At 52.6% G+C, this 17594-nt stretch overlaps 1 protein-coding gene across 1 annotated transcript in view; it reads right to left on the bottom strand.

Annotated features, from left to right (window-relative positions):
- The window catches only part of CSUI_003729 (abc transporter transmembrane region domain-containing protein), a 14984-nt gene extending 5841 nt beyond the window's left edge, over nt 1-9143 (bottom strand). The window contains exons 1-9 of the mRNA XM_068063924.1: nt 7716-9143; nt 6610-7100; nt 5921-6025; nt 5169-5352; nt 4748-4806; nt 3904-4328; nt 1598-3376; nt 732-1079; nt 10-259 (exon numbers count right to left, since the gene is read on the bottom strand). Of these exons, the coding sequence (XP_067924102.1) occupies nt 10-259; nt 732-1079; nt 1598-3376; nt 3904-4328; nt 4748-4806; nt 5169-5352; nt 5921-6025; nt 6610-7100; nt 7716-8118 (4044 nt within the window). The 5' untranslated portion in view covers nt 8119-9143. The remainder of the gene's footprint in view (nt 1-9; nt 260-731; nt 1080-1597; nt 3377-3903; nt 4329-4747; nt 4807-5168; nt 5353-5920; nt 6026-6609; nt 7101-7715) is intronic.
- Between the last annotated feature and the right edge of the window lie 8451 nt (nt 9144-17594).

Raw genomic sequence — 17594 nt, 5'->3', positions numbered from 1 at the left:
ACTGCTTACTCCTAATAGACAGCCGAGAAATGCTGCCATGACAAAACCGATACGTCTGAAAATGCCTGCATCGACGACGGCGACATCCGTCGAGAGACGATTGAGGATGCGCCCGATAGGGTTTTGATCGTAGAACCAGAAGGGTGCCGAGCAAATCACACTCAGTAGGCGATTATGTAGAACTCGTGCCGCTTGCAGAGTTCCCTTGGTTCCTGCGATCTTCGTGAGGAGTTCAAAAAAGATATTGGTGGAAGCTAGCCTGCAAAAAAGAAGAGAGCTGATCCGTCGATCAACTAATGGATAGTTGTGCACTAGCCGACTAGGGCTAACTAACTCGCCGTTTGAAGCACAGAGTACAAAGCACGCGGTTCTCGTATCTATCTCATCTACGTGACGTGACCCATAAAAAAACCGTTCTCTTGTAGTGGCACATTGCCGCTTGTAGCACTTGCACCTTCTTTGGGCGTGTACTCTATGACAACTACAAACTACCTCGGAAATGATCAACGAGAGGCCTATGAGCTCTTGTGTAAACAAAGAGGCGAAGGGTGCCAAAATGAATCCAACCGAGACAACAAGGAGGGGGTTCGAATGGACGGATATACGGCAAGCTTGCCTAATGGAAGAGTGTATACGAAGTAGGGAAGTACGCAGTCGATGAAGGGGAGGAAGGATGCCGGGCGCTAGATGGTTGCAGCCTAGATGAACCCCGGGTTGTATCATATACTTACGCGACGTAGAACCAGAGATAAAATTCGTTGGAAAGTCCTCGAAAAAACGCTGCTGGTTGCTCCGCCGGTGATTCAGCAGCGGGAGGCTCGAGCGGATGTGTTGCAACAGCTCGAGCAGCCTGTCTTTCAGCTTCACTAATATTCTTCTCTTCTCCCCTCACACCTCCGACACCCTCGACTACGGCATGCTCTGGTCGAGGTTCTTCTTCCTTAAAACGTTCTCTACCGTGGGGTTTCCGCCCAGTCCACCGGGCAATCAGCAAGTCGCTTCCGAAGTCCGTAGTCGCCACTACGATATGGAAAAGAACGAACAAGATGCTAACACAAAGCCCGACTCGGCGAAGATACCTGAAAAACGCACAGAACCGAGTAGGAGGCTCAAAACGCTTGATCACAGGCATTGCTCCTCACTCAACGACCCGCGTCAGTTTGCCCTTCAGCGAACCGCAGTCCCATCGATTACCAGAGTGAATGGAGTGAGAGAGAGCAACGTATAAAGAAGAGGAAAAACACTGCCAATAGGGGAAAGACAAAGGTGTTCAGCGAAAAGAAACACAGAACAGAAAACAACGTAAAGCACCCCCCGTAGCTCCGAGGGCACGTGGACGTACACCCACGTGCCGACATAAGCACGCGAATGACTATAACGTCTCTATCTGGCCTCCGTTACGAAATAAAAGCGTTCTTGGTTGCCCTTCGCACTGCGAGAGGGGGGTGAAAAGTCTTTCCAGCCCGATCTACGCTAAACTGCTTAGCTTTTTCGAGAGAGTGTAGTCTCGCGAAGAAGTGCCTCTCTCAGAAGAATGAGGTTCTGCCAACAGCTTCCTGGAGTAAAGACATAAGTGCTCGGTGCCCGAGCGACTCACCATATGTAAGTCACTAGTTTAACTTGCCCACTGGCAGCCTGTTCTTTCACCATGAGGCTTTTGAGCACTTCATCAAGCTCTTTCTTTCTTTCTTCCTTTTTTACTATCTCTTCAGTTGGCTCTCCTATCGGTAGGGTTGGAGGGAAGCCTCCCTCTAAAAGGCGAGACGCTGGAGTCTCCATTTCTTCCTCTTCCCAGCCCAGTTCGACAGCACGAAGAACTCCTTCAATGGATTCTTCCTCATCTCCTTCCCTCTTTCTGTGTTGCTCTTCCGGTTCCTGGACTTGCTCGAGAACTTCTTCGCTCTCAGCTGGAGATTGCAGCTGAGCCACTCGTTCACGGAACTCTTCGGCTGTACCCTGCCACAACATCCTTCCTTCCTCTAAACAGCAGACGGAAATATTCATCGTTCGACTACTCTCCTTCCCTCTTGTTTCCTTTTGGTCCTTGGGGGTTGAGCCTTCTATGTCCTTATGTTCTCTTTCGCTGCTCGCGCCGTGCTCGTCTCTATTGCTGGCTGGCGTCACAGCGCCGTTCATCTGCTCGATCAAACCAGAAAGAGACTGTTCGCTAATCGCTACAATGACAGCTGCATCTGTGAGAAGTCCTTGTGGGCCAAAGAGATTCGAAAAAATCCTTCCAGCGACATATGGATCAAGGGAGTTGAATGTTTCGTCAAAGCACAAAAGGTGAGAAAGCTTCATTCCGTTACCTGTTAGACTCTCTTCAACGCCTTGGTAACTCTCTTCTGTCCTGTCACCCCTCCCGGGGTCTTCCTCTACTTCTCCGCTATCTCCCTGACCGGAGCGATTTTGAGGAGATGGGCTAGCAACCCATTGTAGCTCCGCCAGAAGTTCTTCCTTTCTCTTTTGCATTTGTCTTTTCACGAATGCTTCCTGGCGTTTAGCACGAGCCTGATAAGCCAGTGTTACGTATACAGCTCGTGCCATTGCAATTCTCATTCTCTGTCCCCCACTCAAGTCAGCACCCCCTTCATCAATGAATCTCCCGTCTCCGCCTGGCCAGGTTTCAAAGTCTAGATGAAGTTCACATGCTGTCACCACCTGTCTATACAGCTCCGGATCTTCTTCCACTTCTTCACCCCCGTACGGGCTAGGAGAGCCGAAAAGAATGTTCTCCTTCACAGTCCCGATCTGAAGCCATGTCTCTTGAGAAATGTATCCTATAGGAGGGCTACAGTCCGTAGTACCTGTTTTGAAGCGTGGAAGTGAACCGGGCGCCTCCAGAGAACGTCCTTTTTCCCCTTGCTTGCTTAGCTGGGGGTGTCCTCTCTCATCTGTCCCCTCATTCATGTCTCCTTCTTCTCCAGTCAAGCAGACGCTTAAAGCAGCTTTGACGAACATGGAACCACCTACTAACTGCAAGTCGCGCTGCTGCAGAAGAGCATGTAAGACAGATGACTTTCCACACCCCGGAGGGCCTGTAAGCAGAAGAACGTCACCTCGCCTGACTTGAATGGATATATCGTGAAGAGTCCGGGGAAGGTATTTCGCGCCCGACAAAGGGTCTTGAGGAGGCGCTAAAAGAACTACAGGTGGAAGATGCTGTTGCTCTCGACCATACGGAGACGACGAAGTCGTTGTCTTCTTATCAGTGTCCCGTAACGACTTCCTTTTTCTTTCGGCTCCTGGAAAAGATCGAAGATGCTCTGGTGTCGGGAAAGCCGGAGGAGGAGAAAAAGGAGAAGCCGTGTGCGGCATCCAAGCGAAGCTCGCGGAGGATAGGACAACTTCCATAGAGGCGTCGGCCTGAAGAATGCTGAAGGATTCAAAATGAAAGAAGGAAAAAGAAACGAAGGCAAATGACTCTCTCTCGTTGATAAACATGCTAGGATCTTTGCAGGGTTTGCACAAGCATCCGGTCACATCTTTTTGAGTGACGAGCTGTATGTGTTGGCAAAAAACCCTCAACTTCAGACAAAAACGCAGGCGAGTATCAAAATCTTCGTCTACATCCACAGCATGCGAGCATACGAAGCTGAGCAACAGGAAAAGGATATTTCACCAGGTTCTGCAGCACATACTAGACTTCATTCGTCCGCTACCCAACTGCGAGATACAAGAAGAACTTCCCTGGAGAGAAAGGCAGATCAGGAATGTCCCTTCGTCCTAAGTGGGAGCAGCACGTCGTGGAATCTACTTGCACAGGCTTGATGAGAACCGCAGGGCAAGCCCCCTACAAAAGATATCTCAAAAGCTGTCACGGTGGGGTTTCTTCAACGGTATCAGTACTTGATCCTACTGAGCTAAAATGACGAAAAAGCATCCCTTGCCGCTACAGCTTACTCGCGGAGTTCCTTCGCCGCGTGCCTGACGTCTGTTTCAACGACGCACTGCTGCTCGCCTTTTTCCCCTTGGACGAGTCCCCGTGTCTCTGCTCCGAGAAGAGGCACTTCTTCGCCTTCATGTACCGCAATGATTTCCTCTCCTCTGATTTCGCTACCTATAGGCATGAGAGCCCCACTTGAAGCTGAAGGCCCTGATGGCACTGCTTCTGCTTCCTTGACCCTTTCTCCTGCGTATTTCTTTGGCGGGGAAGGAACTGAAGGTGGTAGAGCTACGGAAGGAAAGAAGCAGTTTTGAAGCCGGTGAAGGGAGATGCACCCCTCGATAATATTGTTGATTGCATAAGGGAAATCCGTTATAGGGCCTATAAAAGTATCAAGAAGGTGGATAACGGGGATCGCAAGATCTGGTCGGAGACGAAATCTCTGAAAAGACCAAACACACACAATACACGGATCACATGCGATGATGCTGAGTATAGACAAGCAGCCCCAGATATACTGGAAGAGACACCGTTGTAACACAGCAAGAACTTCCCGTAATATGACTAAACCCCGCCAAACGGCACGAGGAAGATTGGAGAGCAGGATGAGATAGTAGGCACAGGTCATCTCAGGGAAAGGATACACGTCAAACAATGCGACTGCGACTCTCGCGCAGACCCCCCGCCTGAGAGTGCCTCCTGCAAACAAGAAACTGAAGACTTACGCTACGTTCCTGCGGAACGACAACGAAAAAAGATTCAGCAGTCCCTTCAGGGTTTAGAGTCAAGATTCTGAAGGGTCGGCGGGGAAGGTTTCCAAGCCCCACACAAAGGAGGCTTCGTACTAGTTTTTCGACGTACCGGTTCGTGGATAAGCGGCAACGCGTAGCTGACGAAAGTAGCGATAGACACAGCCATTGCTGAAGCAAAAGTGGAGATGAGAAACAGCAGCAATAATTTTGTTATACATCCATCACAAAGCATAGACTCACTCCCGCGAGCAATATTTCTTCTTTACAACTTGGCCACGAGAGACAGTTCACGCATACGCATGAAAAGGCTGCGGGGGGACGTAATGCAGTAGTGGCTGAAGAATCTGCGGGCGTGTCACCGCCGGACGCAGGACTGTCCTCTGAAAGCTGCGCTCGCTAAGCAGATAGCGAAATGACACAGAAGTGGTTGTACGATGTTAAGGAACCTGTCAACGGGGTCTCCCTCTTCCTGAATTATGTTGCTGCTGAAAAAAGCCCCTATTGACGTTTGCATCTGGAGGTGACCTTACCTGCAGATGAACTGAGCCACGAGGAAACAGTAGAGATGTACATGCGTAACATTCGCTGATGCATCTCTAAGTCTCTGTAGCGCTTTATGCGGTGCTCCGCAATGTCTTCCCAGCCAAGCAGCCGGATCGTTCGCATGAACAACAGCGTTTCATGACTTTTATCAAGACGGATGTCGCGATACTTCTGCACAACCAAAACACTCAATCAACATACACTCAAAGAAGTTTAAACCTGCAATGATGAATAGGGCTAGTGCCCCGCCTTGTCAACCAGAACCCGTGTGCACCGTGTTTTTCCCAACCGGGCTGGCGCTGACAGCATTGATATCCTTTCAAGGCCTCCCGTCTGTCTTCTTCAAGGCAGCGCAAAGAGATGATGTCCCTGCTAGAAATTGCAAGGCTTCAAGAACTGGATGGGAGAACAACACCTTCGCTTTGGAGAATGGCGGATAACGGGCCTGAAGCTATGTGAAGGTAGCACGCAGATCAAAGCATTTTACCAGCAAGTTCCATATTGTAGGCGCTACAAAAACATCTTCTTTTATGCAGTCCTGTCGAATACACGATCAATCAATGACGACCTCCGTCTAAGGGTACCGCGTGGACCCGTAAGCATGTTACGCGATTTCAGAATCGTCGTACTGATTTTCTTAGTCTGAATGAATGTACGCCTCGGAGGAATGCGTACAGTTGTCCCTGCTTTTGAATGGACTTCAGAAAAGAAGTTCTGTGACAGTTGTTCTGGAGCTTACCATATACCTTGCCTTCATTCTTCCGTTGATGACTTCCAGGACAACCGTTATCACGGTAATCGCGAGTACCACCGTCAAACCCGGGAGCTCTGCTGCAGCTCCCACCTGAGGAATACAGCGCCGCGAGAACACCGCAAAACACAAAGTCAAGGGGACTTCTCGGAGTATTCCCGATGCTTTTCCCAGATCAACAAAAGAAAGTCACCGTGAGCCTTGAACGCAAATCTCAAGAGGGACGTCTAGGAACAACACAATTAGGTAGGACCGACGATTCTCTGACCGGCTGTGCTATACTGTTGCACAGGTGACGCCAAGTCCAGACCTAACCTTGTCTGCAAACTGCAAGGAGATGCATTAGTTGTCCCACTGCTATCTGGGACAACCTGCTGCCAAAGATTCTCCAACTTGGCGGTCGCCTCTGGCTGATTCTCCTCTCTTCTTTGTCCAGCTAAAGAAAAACCGACCGCCTGACGTCAAACCATATGTCCCTTCTATGTACCGGAGTGACACGTACTTTGTTGGGAGTGAAAACGGTGCAATCCCTTCTGTGTCTCGTGGACTCTCAGTGGCAATCTGCCATTCTGGTTATTGAAGCGGTCTGTACAAGGCGGATGTGAAGGGAATACCAGTTACACTCACTGACCGCCACACACGAAAGCAAATACAGTTTGCCCCGATTTCCCGCGTACCTGCATGTACAGCATGACGGCCGCAAGAGAGAGTCGTACGGGCAGCATCGCCACATCCAGGAAGGTGAAAATAAGTGAGGCCAGAGACGGAATGTCGACGAACATGAGGTTGAAGACGTTCCCTTGAAACCCTCGGGGCGCCAGTTGACTCCCGGCTTTTTTCTCCTTTCCTCTATGAGGTTTCTCGTGTTTAGAAGCCTCACTTTCCGCCTTCCCGCCCCCAGTTTTTTCCCCTATTGCGCGCGCCTCTCCTTCGTTTCCCTTGTCCTCCTGAGGAACGAGAACTACTTCCCCGTGACCCGTTCTGTGAGTGGACCTCAGAATAATCGCAGGGGGGGTGGCGGCATCGGGCTGAATGACCTTCTTGAATAGAGACGTCAGCAGACAGATTTCCACGCGCATATAGATGCGACACACGTAGAAGTCGATGGCAGTATCGACAAGTATCTGAACCAGCTGCACCAAGGATATCAGCGAGCCGATGACCAGAGCTGAGCAGAAGAACACACAGAGAGGAATGGACAGCTCAGCGGTTTTTCTCCCTGTGTAGGTAATTTTGGCGCTAGCATGCTCTCAGTCTGCACGTAAGAGAGAGCAGCACTGTGAGTGCGAATACAGACTGAAGCAGGACTGCTCACATGACTCGGTGAACCGTATAACACACTGAAAGCACACGGACACTCCCAGAGACGCTCACCGAAAGAAAGCAAGTGGCTTGACCTCGGGCTACCTATGCACTGTACGGAAAGCGCACGCACGAGCGCGGTGACGCTCACTGATGTGGCTGTCGTCTGAAGAGAAGACATGCATGCGGAAACCCCGGAACAGGTAAAAGCATGATGACAGCCACATTGCGTCCCTGGCCACTGTCTCCCGAAAGCGCGTGCATTGAGACTCTCGTTAGTACTAGTGTTGGTGTGCACTCATTTACTACAGTTGGAAGCAACAGGTAAGCAGGCTCAGGCCCAGTACATTTGATGTCACAGAGACAAAGACGTAGAAAGGTTCCAGGGGTACGCGTGCACAGCCCTTAGTCGCCTGTTGTACACCGTGGTAATGGTTACAGCCGTCCTATGAGGAGCTGGCTTCCGTGCACCAAGGCTCACATCGTCTAAGTCCCTCTGCATCAGTTCCTCCTTGTTGCATGAGTCTCTTCAAGAAGTACGTGTTAAGAAATCCGAGGCCATCACGGACAGCGTACACGGTGAAGCACCAGAGAAGCATCCATCGAAAAACTCTCCACAAAGTGCGCACAACAGACGGCTGTCTGTTACGTTCTGCTGCGCGTTTCTCCTCATACGCGAGATTCTTGTCCATACGATTTGACCAGTAGCGCACGTCATCGGAGGGCCCGAGGGGAGGCAGCTCCTCGGGTCGTACTGTATGCCTCATGCATTTGGAAATTACGGGGTTCACCCAGCTGAACATGACCTTCCCAAGACAGCCGGCCGAATCAAAGGTAGCCTGCCTTCCATCGTGCCGACCTCGCCCTGCTGCCCTCGTTCCCATCGTTCACTTAACGAGTGTGCGTACACCATGGCTTCCCGGGGAAGACGGAGCCAACGGAAACTCAGGAAGAGGCGCCGAAGTAAGCCTAGGTGCTTGGTTCCGTCATTACTGAGATTTCGGAAGTCCGTCTCTCCAACGACGACCTGACCGGGCCAGGCGCAAGGAAGGAGGCGGCAAGGCAGCCAAGACTGTGCGAAGAGCGGCTCAAGCCTAACTTGAAAAGTCAACCGTCGCCCGTTTGGTGTACGGGAGTGAAGAGCACTGGAGGAAGGTGACAAGCTCTTTTCTGATGACAACGGAAAAATACGAAAAGCGAGGCGGGAAACTCCGGGCTCGGCAACAGTGAAACGGACACGGACGGCATCGGCAAACCCGAACTAGTCTGAAGCTGCGGACGCGTGGATGCTTGCCCGCCTACAATCCCGGAGAGCAAGGTTGGCATGAAAAAACATGGAGGAAGCGGCTCGGACCAAGCTTTCTGACGGAAGAAACGAGCCTTCAACGAGAAAAAAATATGGCACGCGACATGTCTTCCGGAAATCCCTGGATCCCTCAAGGAGGCAGGGCTATCAGTATAGACGCCGAGACGGAAAAATGATGTTCTTCTTGTAAAGCTGTCATAAGCGAGAGATAAGTCTTTATCCAGGTTTTCTAGCCGAGGAAGATATATCATGCAGCAAACCCCGAGTGAATGACTACTCTCGTTTAAAGCCCTGTCCCCAGGGAACGCTCGTTAGCCAGCGGTTGCAGCTTTGGAAGGACGATAGATAGAAGAGCTTGAGCCGGCCGGACAAGTGAGTTCTGTATGACGGCTTCTGCGTAAATTACAAGACAAAAGAGCAGAAAGGCTGACAGCGATGTAAGGCGATTGTGTGCCATTTCGAGCCTGAGGTCTTGCGCCGCGCGTCCTTTCCTTCGCTAGTTGTGTCTTCCACTCCTGCCAGCCATGAGCAGTCGATCCTGCGACTGGTGTCTCGGATAGTCTCGGAGAAGAGCTCCGGAGTAGAAAAGTTTAGCCGACTCGCTTGAGCTTTTTCTTTCTAAATATCTACCACTACGGTGCTCCTCCGCTCAGATGCAGGGCCGCCTGCTTCAGGGCAGGTCCGTGCCCCAAGGAGGCGCCGCCCCGTGTGTCTAGCACTGACCATACCCACGCTGCAAGGCTTCTTCCACACGATAAAGTTGCTCCGGAGAAGTGTCCAGCCAAACAACGCTGGCTGTTTTGTTAGGATTCTCCCCGAGGACGAATGGCTTTGTGGGGTCCCACATTCGAGCCGTTACATGTCCCTAAGCACGAGGGGCTGCCCAGTCAAGTGCTCCTCCTACTTCGTGCTATTAGTGTGATACCGCCTCCGGGCCCTAACTGTTTGTAGCTCGTAGGGTTGGTTGGAGCACACTCGCCGGTACAACTTCCCCTCTCTCTCCTGTGAACGCCCGTAGCTGTCGGCCGTCACTCTGAAGCCGGCTCTACGACCGGTGTCGGGCAGACTGAACTTGTTAGGTTCGAGTCAAATGGTGAGCTTCATTCACGTTTAGGGAGACACGAGTGAAGTCGCGCAACATATCGTCATTGAATGCGCGGTAACGGGGCCTTAGCAGACTGCAATGTGTAGTAACCGGGTGTAAGCACTGGCAACCACCCTACCGGCAAGGGGGAAACTGCCAAAGTGCGACCCAACTGTTGAATCCCTCATGAAGTACCGCGAAGACAATGAGGCAGTCCGGAATCCACAAGTCTGGATTTGCAGGGTGTAACGGCTTGGCAAGCATGGGGGCGACACCCGGCCAGCTCTAGAAAAACCGGTTTCATCTATACACAGCCACATTCATGGGAGTTCTCAGTTTCTGTGGTAGTGCCCTTGAATACCAGCCGGTAGAAAACAGTCGTCACGCTCCAACAGTGGGAGAGAAGTACGGGCTCAAGGAAGTGAAAAGGACACCGAAGTACCTAGCACCTCTCTCCCACTGCTGGAGCGTGCCGAATGTTTTCTACCGGCTAGTACTCGCGACACTCTCGCACCAACTGAGAATTTCCAGGATTTCTGGTGCCGGGGCGAGCTAGGCCTAGAAAATCAATCGCTCAGTTTTTTTGCTGACGTGAAGCTGCCCACGCAGCTTCACGTCAGCAAAAAAATTTCCGCGCAGACTGGCAGGCGGCTTCGAGTTTCCTTCAACGACACCGGCCCCCTGGCTGTGCGCAGCTGCATCGTCGTGAAAAGAACGTCGGAGCGAAAAGCCTCCGCGCGCCAGCGAGAGATTGCTTCGGCACCAGAAATCATCACACTACACCAACCCTCAGCAGTTCCGTGCCAATACGCAGCTGCACCTGTTTCCCTGATTCCATCAGAAGCGGATGCGCTGAACAGACGACTGAATGTGCGGTCTGTCGGTTCCACACGTATCCTGCAGGAGGCAGGGAGAAAACTTGTTCTCGCGGCGCGCGATGGGAAGCTTCGCGACTGCAAAGAGCTGCTGAAATTGCTGCCTACAATCGATTTTACAGAGCCGCCGGTGAGATGGATCCTTGGCTCCTGAGGAGTCGACTATCGCTCCTTACCTACTTCTCGTTAGTGGGATGCCGGTCACCTCGCCGAGCGTCCGCGACCACGGCTTCCTCCGAGGAGCTGCGGCACTCCTCTTCATCTTGGCCTACTAACTTTTCAACCGCAGCGTCGGCGACTGTCCCCATAAGAGTACCACACGACCGGACATACCAGCTATGTTTTAAGGGTCGTTGATGCACGCAGCTCTGCAGAACCGCTTTCTGGCATGCGGCGTGGAAAGGCCACGAAGCTGTCTGCCGCCTCCTTCTCGAGAAGGGGGCCGATATCAACCATCAAGACTTCGAAGGGAGGACAGCTCTGCACGAAGCAGCGTATCACGGTCACGCACACATTGTCAGATTCCTTCTCGAGAATAACGCATCTATCGATCTGGCGGACGCGGTGAGTATCCAGAGATATAGAGGCTTTTCGTGTGTCCGCTGAGGGACGTCCTCAAACCATCGTCCCGCACGGCTTCGCCGGCTGTGCAGGCTGGAGAAACTGCTTTAATGCGTGCTGTTCGCGGAAGGAGAGCGGAGGTATGGTGCCAAATTCGTAACCTATCGCGTCTGATCACGGCATTCCCAGACGCTTGTAGTGGGGTGTGGCGGCGAGCCCTGTCCTACGCTTCGGCCAGTCGCAGACAGGGCGCGCCAGGTAGCTGATAGGGACACGGTGTGAGGCAGCCATCGGCAGAGACGCCTGATTTGTCCACTCGTCCTTCTGTATGGTACAGGTTGTGGAGTGCTTATTGACAGGGGGAGCTGCAACCAACCTGGTCACTCCAGTAAGAAGTACAGGCGTCGCGCGTACGAGGAGCTGACTCCACATACGCCTGGCGTCGCTGCAGTTGTCACTGAAGCTCTGTATAGTTACTGCGCGAAAACAAGCCATGCCTATGTTGTAGAACGGCACGCTTCACCTGCCACTGCGTCAGGTTTCTCCGGCTGCTACTCAGGACGAGGTAACAGCATTTCACCTCGCGGCCTTCGAGGGCACGCCTCAGTTAGCCAAATACTTATTCTATCGTGGCGCCTACCGCAACCGGTTCTCGCTTCAAGACAGGATAGAGGCTGAACGCTCAAGGCTCAATCTCGCCGAGCAGCAGCCTGTCAGTGCCCCAGACCTATCATCGGAAGGGGAGCTCCAAGTAGAACCTGCAGACGAAGCGAGCATTGTCGATCGGAAGCAAAGTGATTCGAACGAGTTCCCATCCGACGAATCTGATCATGAGATGTGCGGTGACGGAGTTGGGGTCGATCAACAAGACGCGGTTCGCAACTCTAGCAGTTTTACTGATGACGAGTCCGACTCGGCATCCCACCAGGGCGAGGGGCAGCGCTCGCCTGTGAGCTTACCATACGACTGCGACGGTCCAGAGAAACAGGAGTCGCTGCGTTCCAGCACTGCCAACGAGATACAGGAGGAGTTGGAACCCGCACAGAAGCACACCCCTCCGGATGGCCCCTCCGAAGTCGAGTGTGCAGACGTTGGTAGCGCCACCAGCGTCGTTGCTCCTGACGGTGGAACGCAGGGGACAGAGACTCTTGCAGCTTGACAGACGTAGGCCTGCGAACTGCAACATGGGGGGGCTTCTGAGCTGTGCAGAAGCTCTGCGAAGAATACCCCAGTTCTGCTGGCGATGTTCGAAACTGATTAAGACTTTATGCATACTGAAAGGTGAGACGACGGCCACTAGATGAATGGTTGGACCTACAGGGGCATCACCATGTGAGGACTAATCCAGTCGCTGCACAGGTGCCGTGAGGATCCATGAGCTAGCCTATCAGCGGGAAGCCAGACTTTACCGGGGAGTCCTCAGTGCTATCTTGACGCTTTGTCCTAGAGTGCTCGATGGAATGGGGACAGAATGAGTGACAGAAAACAAAACGGAGGCGTCGACCGGACTGCGTAACTAGTCCTTTCTGCAGTACAACTGTTTCTGAGCGACCAGCTTCCAACTTGGAAAAAGAAAAACTGATCAACAGCCGTCTGCGCCGGAGCGAGGACAACCTCCGGCCTCGGCCGTCCGTGTGCAGTGGGCCTGCCACGTAATCAGAAACGACACAAGCTGGACTTGTGCCACTTTCCGAAACGCGGGTGGAGGGCTACCTTGGCGCCGACAGATGAGATGGCCCTCCGCCCGTTAGTCTTGCGGCATGCGAGCCGGGAAGCCTGTCCGTAGAATTCCACTCCGTTGGTCCCCTCGCGTCGTACTACCTCAAATGTTTCGCTGAGTACGTATGGCTCACTCCGGCAATCTGTCTACCTTCCACTGGCAAACAGCGATGACGCAGCCAAACCACAGACGCTCCTGCAGCGCTGCTGCCAGACTCGCGTAACAGAAGCACCTCGGCGCAAACCGTCTGGCCCCGTGCGTGTTCTCCACAGCATCGCCGCCCCCAGAGTAGAGGTGGTTGGTGGCGTTGGCCTTAACCGGCGCATATTTCTTAACCGGTCGGTGAGCTTCTAACCGGCAAGTCAAATGAGAGGCAGAAAGTGCGCTCATTCTTGCGGCACCTTCGAACTGCATTGAAAGGCCCGAAATTCGTTTCCGCACCAGTTGGGATGCCCAGGACGATACGCATCGTTTGTCCGAGCTGAGATTCTGCGCTGCGTGGAGAGCAACATGACGTCCGTAGGCATAATGAAGGATATCGTGGAGCGGCTCAGCGGGCCGCCATTCCACATGACTTTAAGCCTTGTAGGCTTTGACGAGAAAAAGCCGTAAGATTCCTTGATCCTGACCCCACACCTTCGGTCACGACCTTCGACTGCAGCGCTGGGTTCGGAGAAAAGCCCAAAGGGCATACCAGTCACGAGCTGAGAGCCCTCGTGCTAATGAGAGTCGCTGGAGCCAGGCCATTTCGACTAGCACACTGGTCCATACAGGTCCCTGCCAATGCTGGGGTCCACTGTTTGGTCGCAGTGGGTAACCGGATTTGAATGGCGAGGAGAGTCTGTTGCGCCTGGGTGTGTGCGTTGATTTGTAGCACTGAGCTTCTCGAGATCCTAAATGCCGTTCTCACACACATAGACCCTGAAAAACACGCTGTCGACATGCATTCAGAAAGCCCTGAAATGACGTACTTGCGCCTCGCGGAAGCTGTTCATATCCTTGGCTATAAAGCTGTATTCGACCAGTACGTCTTTCAGGTGCTCTGCAAGAAACCAATGCCGGTTCGAATGCTGTTCCGCTCAATTCTCTGTGACGTCTTCTCCGACTCTCCTGTCGTCCATGGCCTGAAACTCTTCTAGCAGTCTTTTGTCCAGTTCACAGTGTCCACCCCCTATTTCTACTCAGCTGCGGTCTTTGGCCGTAGGTGTTTCGAGAGGTCTTTCATGGCCGGAGAGAAAGACACAATCCATCCCATTCTCCACTGGTTGCTCTCTGACATTGAGCACCACCGAAAACGGTACGGCGTTCAAGGCGTACGGTGAAAGACGTGGGACCGTCTTACCCTGTCCATAGGGTAGCGTCGGCAAGTTCCTACGCGAGCCCTGAAGTGCAGTTCTCTAGGGTTATTGTCAGAGCCCAAGAGCGAACGTTCCAAAACCAGGTACTTTCGTGTGTGACGTCTGATGGCCACAGGGCCTATCTGGCAGACTTCCTCGTCAACATCGAAGTGCCCATCGATTTCCTTGCAGACGACAGTCAGCTGGCGACTGCGTATCAGGAGTACAAACTCCTGCAGAGTAGATTCAAGGAATATCACGCCTCTCTCGAAAAGGCACAAAAGGCAAACGGAGGATTCAGTGAACTGAAGGGAGAAGTGCAGCGACTGGAAAAAGGTCAGAAAAGCCGGCGTTGAGAGACACTCGCAGGTGACTCTCCGGTCCCTTGCAAAGGCCTCGATGACGAAATGGTTGTGTGTAAACTGTGCTACCCTGACGCCAGAGAAGCTGCTGCTTTATGACAAAATTAGATCGCTCAAGCAGAAGGCGGATACAAAAGTGAGCACAGTGGACTGCGCAGGCCGGCGCCGGCAGCCGGGATGCTCGTGAACCAGCTGCCCGTGCTGCCAAGCGCTCTGTCTTCTGTTGATGCTGCAGAGTTACCTGGACCAGTTTCTTCAAGTTGCTGAACTCCTTCGAAGAGCACAAGAGGAAGAGACAGACCTAGCTCTGAGGTGATACTCCAAAAAAAGAACTTGTGCGTATCCGTAGAAAGAAGTTCTCGTGTCCCGTGTTCATAGCAGACATGCAAGACGGGAGGCGCTAACTTCCTCTGGCTTTGCTCAGATGCCAACAGCAAACGGAGCGGTTTGAGCACCTATCAGAAGAGCTGGACACTGCCCGGCTGCAGCTACAGGCGGTCCACGCGTTACGTGGCGATCCCGGTCGAGGCGCCCCCAATTTTCTAAGTCTGTTGAGGAGCGAGGAAGAACGGACGGGCAATTTGCTGAAGGCGTCCGTTAACGAGCTACGCCACCAGCAGATGCACCTACAAGAGGTCTGGCTTTGAGTATGGTAGACGGCAATAGTACAGCTGGCGGAACGGTCAGTTGCTCGTGCCCTGCCGCGCACGTACGGCCGCAGCGCTGGAACCGCGCCTCCGATATGTTGTCATTGTCTTCGGTCGTCCAATATTGTGCAGCTTGCAGAAGTCTCAAGGGGTCCAGTACCAGGGCAAGATAGGCTAACTGAGTTACAGAAGCAAGTCTGCGACCTGCGAGATGAGACACGTAAACTCCAGGAGGTTCTAGATGAGCAGGTTCGTCAACAGGACAGTTCGAGTATGCCGCAGGTGCTAGACTATCTGTAGGAGATTCGTGGTCCCACTCATTTCGTGCGTACGCGAAACTTTCACAGGCTGACGAGACCAACAAGAAGTTGAAAGTCTACAGAGAGCAGGTGAGAGCTGCTTCACTGTTTGCGCCCTCTGAAGCGGTGTAGCTGGCGGACTCCTCCGTGTGGATCTAGAAGTGTAATTGGTACAGTGGACTGTACTAATTACACTTCTAGCTCCGCTGGCTTGTGCTCTCGTAGGTCCGTACCATGGAAGGGAAAAGAGATCTCGTTAAAGAAGAGCTGCAACGTATCACAATCGACCAACAGGCTGCAACTCTGAGGCTCTCGGCAGCCGAAAACGAGTTCCGAAACTCTCGTGGATATCCGTTTATGAGCAAGCAGGAGTTTGCGAAAGTAAGCGCTGTAAACAGTAGGAACTCCGTACAAGACAGCTAGGTCATCACAACGGAATGCGTACGCTCGCGCATGAGTGTGGTAGTTGTGCATTGATTGTACAGCACGCGGAGATGCTCCGCGAGAAAACAACTCTGTTCAAAAGACTGAAAGCAGACCAGCTGGGAAGAGAAGAAAGAAATAAAGTGCGTGGGGCTATGCCGGGCGCACACACGGAAAAGCGTTTCGCGCGGTGGCCACAACTCACTGTTGGGAACCAAGCAGTGTCCTTCGAGGCTCACCCGAGAACCCGACGTCGAGAGGAAAAAGTGTGAAGCACAAGTGAAAACTGGCATTCAAGCGACTAGCGCACAGCTGCAATGCTTGGTCTCTGCACCGGAAGTGCTGTAAGGACTATCTTGCTGCAGGAACTCGCTGCTAGAGTAAGCGCACTGAAGCGGAACAATGGTTCTCTGCAGGTAAGCTCTTAAGAGCCGCTGCCGTCGTGGCTCAGGATGAAGCATTCTTTCACCAACGGTGAAGTGCTACAGTTTCGATCAGTCTCCAATCTGTGTGGGTCCGTGAAGCAAAGAGTGGAGGCGTTAACTGCAGAACGTGGTGTTCGTGGTTTTCAAGAAAGGACCGCCGAGCATACCGCACTGGACGCCGTTGCCGAAACTGCTACCCAGGAGAAACGTGAGCTCTTTCTACGCCTCTGGTGGTGAAGTGTTTCAGGGTCGGAGGTGTCCGCACAAAGCTTCAGGGAAGTAACTTCGCTCGTCACCAGGGTCCGCAGGGCGTCGGGCCGTGCATGGTTTCACCTGACGCAGAACACCAACAGTTACCGTGTGGGATACGTTGCAGCTGCGGATACACTTAGCGGCTGTGCCGATCGGGTAAGAGGGACTGCTCACCCCCAGAACCTACTGCGTTTCACAGATTGATATAACTGTAAGCCGCCGTATTTCTGTCTCTCTGTACCTCAGGAGCCCTACTCGCTAAACTGCGAGGGATTGACGAGGAAATAGAGGGAGAAAGAGAGCGGAACAGAGAAAAGACGGTCCCTCTGCGTGCAAGAACAGAGAAAAAGCATCAGGAGACAGCCGTAAGCTGAAGGAACCTCGCGTATCCGGCTCCTTTGAAACGTCTTTGCCCACGCAGCGGCCGAGGCGCCGAAGACGTTTCCTGGTTCTCGTTGGTGCAGGAACTGACACGGGAATACGAGAGCAAGAAAGAGATGTATGATGCCTTTCAGTCAGGTGAGCCGCGATTCCCACACCAAAAGAGAGACACATGGTGCTTTGGGGCTTTGTAGACTTCATCGCACACCCATCGCTCGCTCCGAGAATAAAAGCGGCCCAGACGCTGCGCTCTTTGCCTGCTTTTTCGTTGTCGCTGTCCCAACTGTTTGGCAGAGCTTGAAAATCCCTTGGCAGCTCCACGCGCCACAGCAAATGAACTCCAGGTGAGTGAATAGAGTCACGGAACGGCTTGTTTCAGCGCAGCGCCGGTGTCACACAGCGTACGATTCGAAACCCGCAGGCTGTACGTAACAAGTTCAAGGAGTATATATATATATATATATATATAAATAGATGGCTATACACATATATATACGTTTTTTTTATATGAATGGCTCTCTCTATATGTATTAGATGTATACCTCATCTTCCTATTTGTGGCAGCCGGAGTGTTCTGAACGCACGCTCCGAAGTAGCCGAGCCGTCACACAGCAGTACCGGTTTGAGTGACGAAGTTCAAGCGTAGCATCCACTGAGCAGAAGATCACATAACGTTATTATTACGATA

The sequence above is a fragment of the Cystoisospora suis genome (assembly GCF_002600585.1).
Source record: "Cystoisospora suis strain Wien I chromosome Unknown contig_1685, whole genome shotgun sequence".
Taxonomy (NCBI): Eukaryota; Apicomplexa; class Conoidasida; order Eucoccidiorida; family Sarcocystidae; genus Cystoisospora; species Cystoisospora suis.
This window is presented reverse-complemented; position numbering and strand designations above follow the sequence as displayed.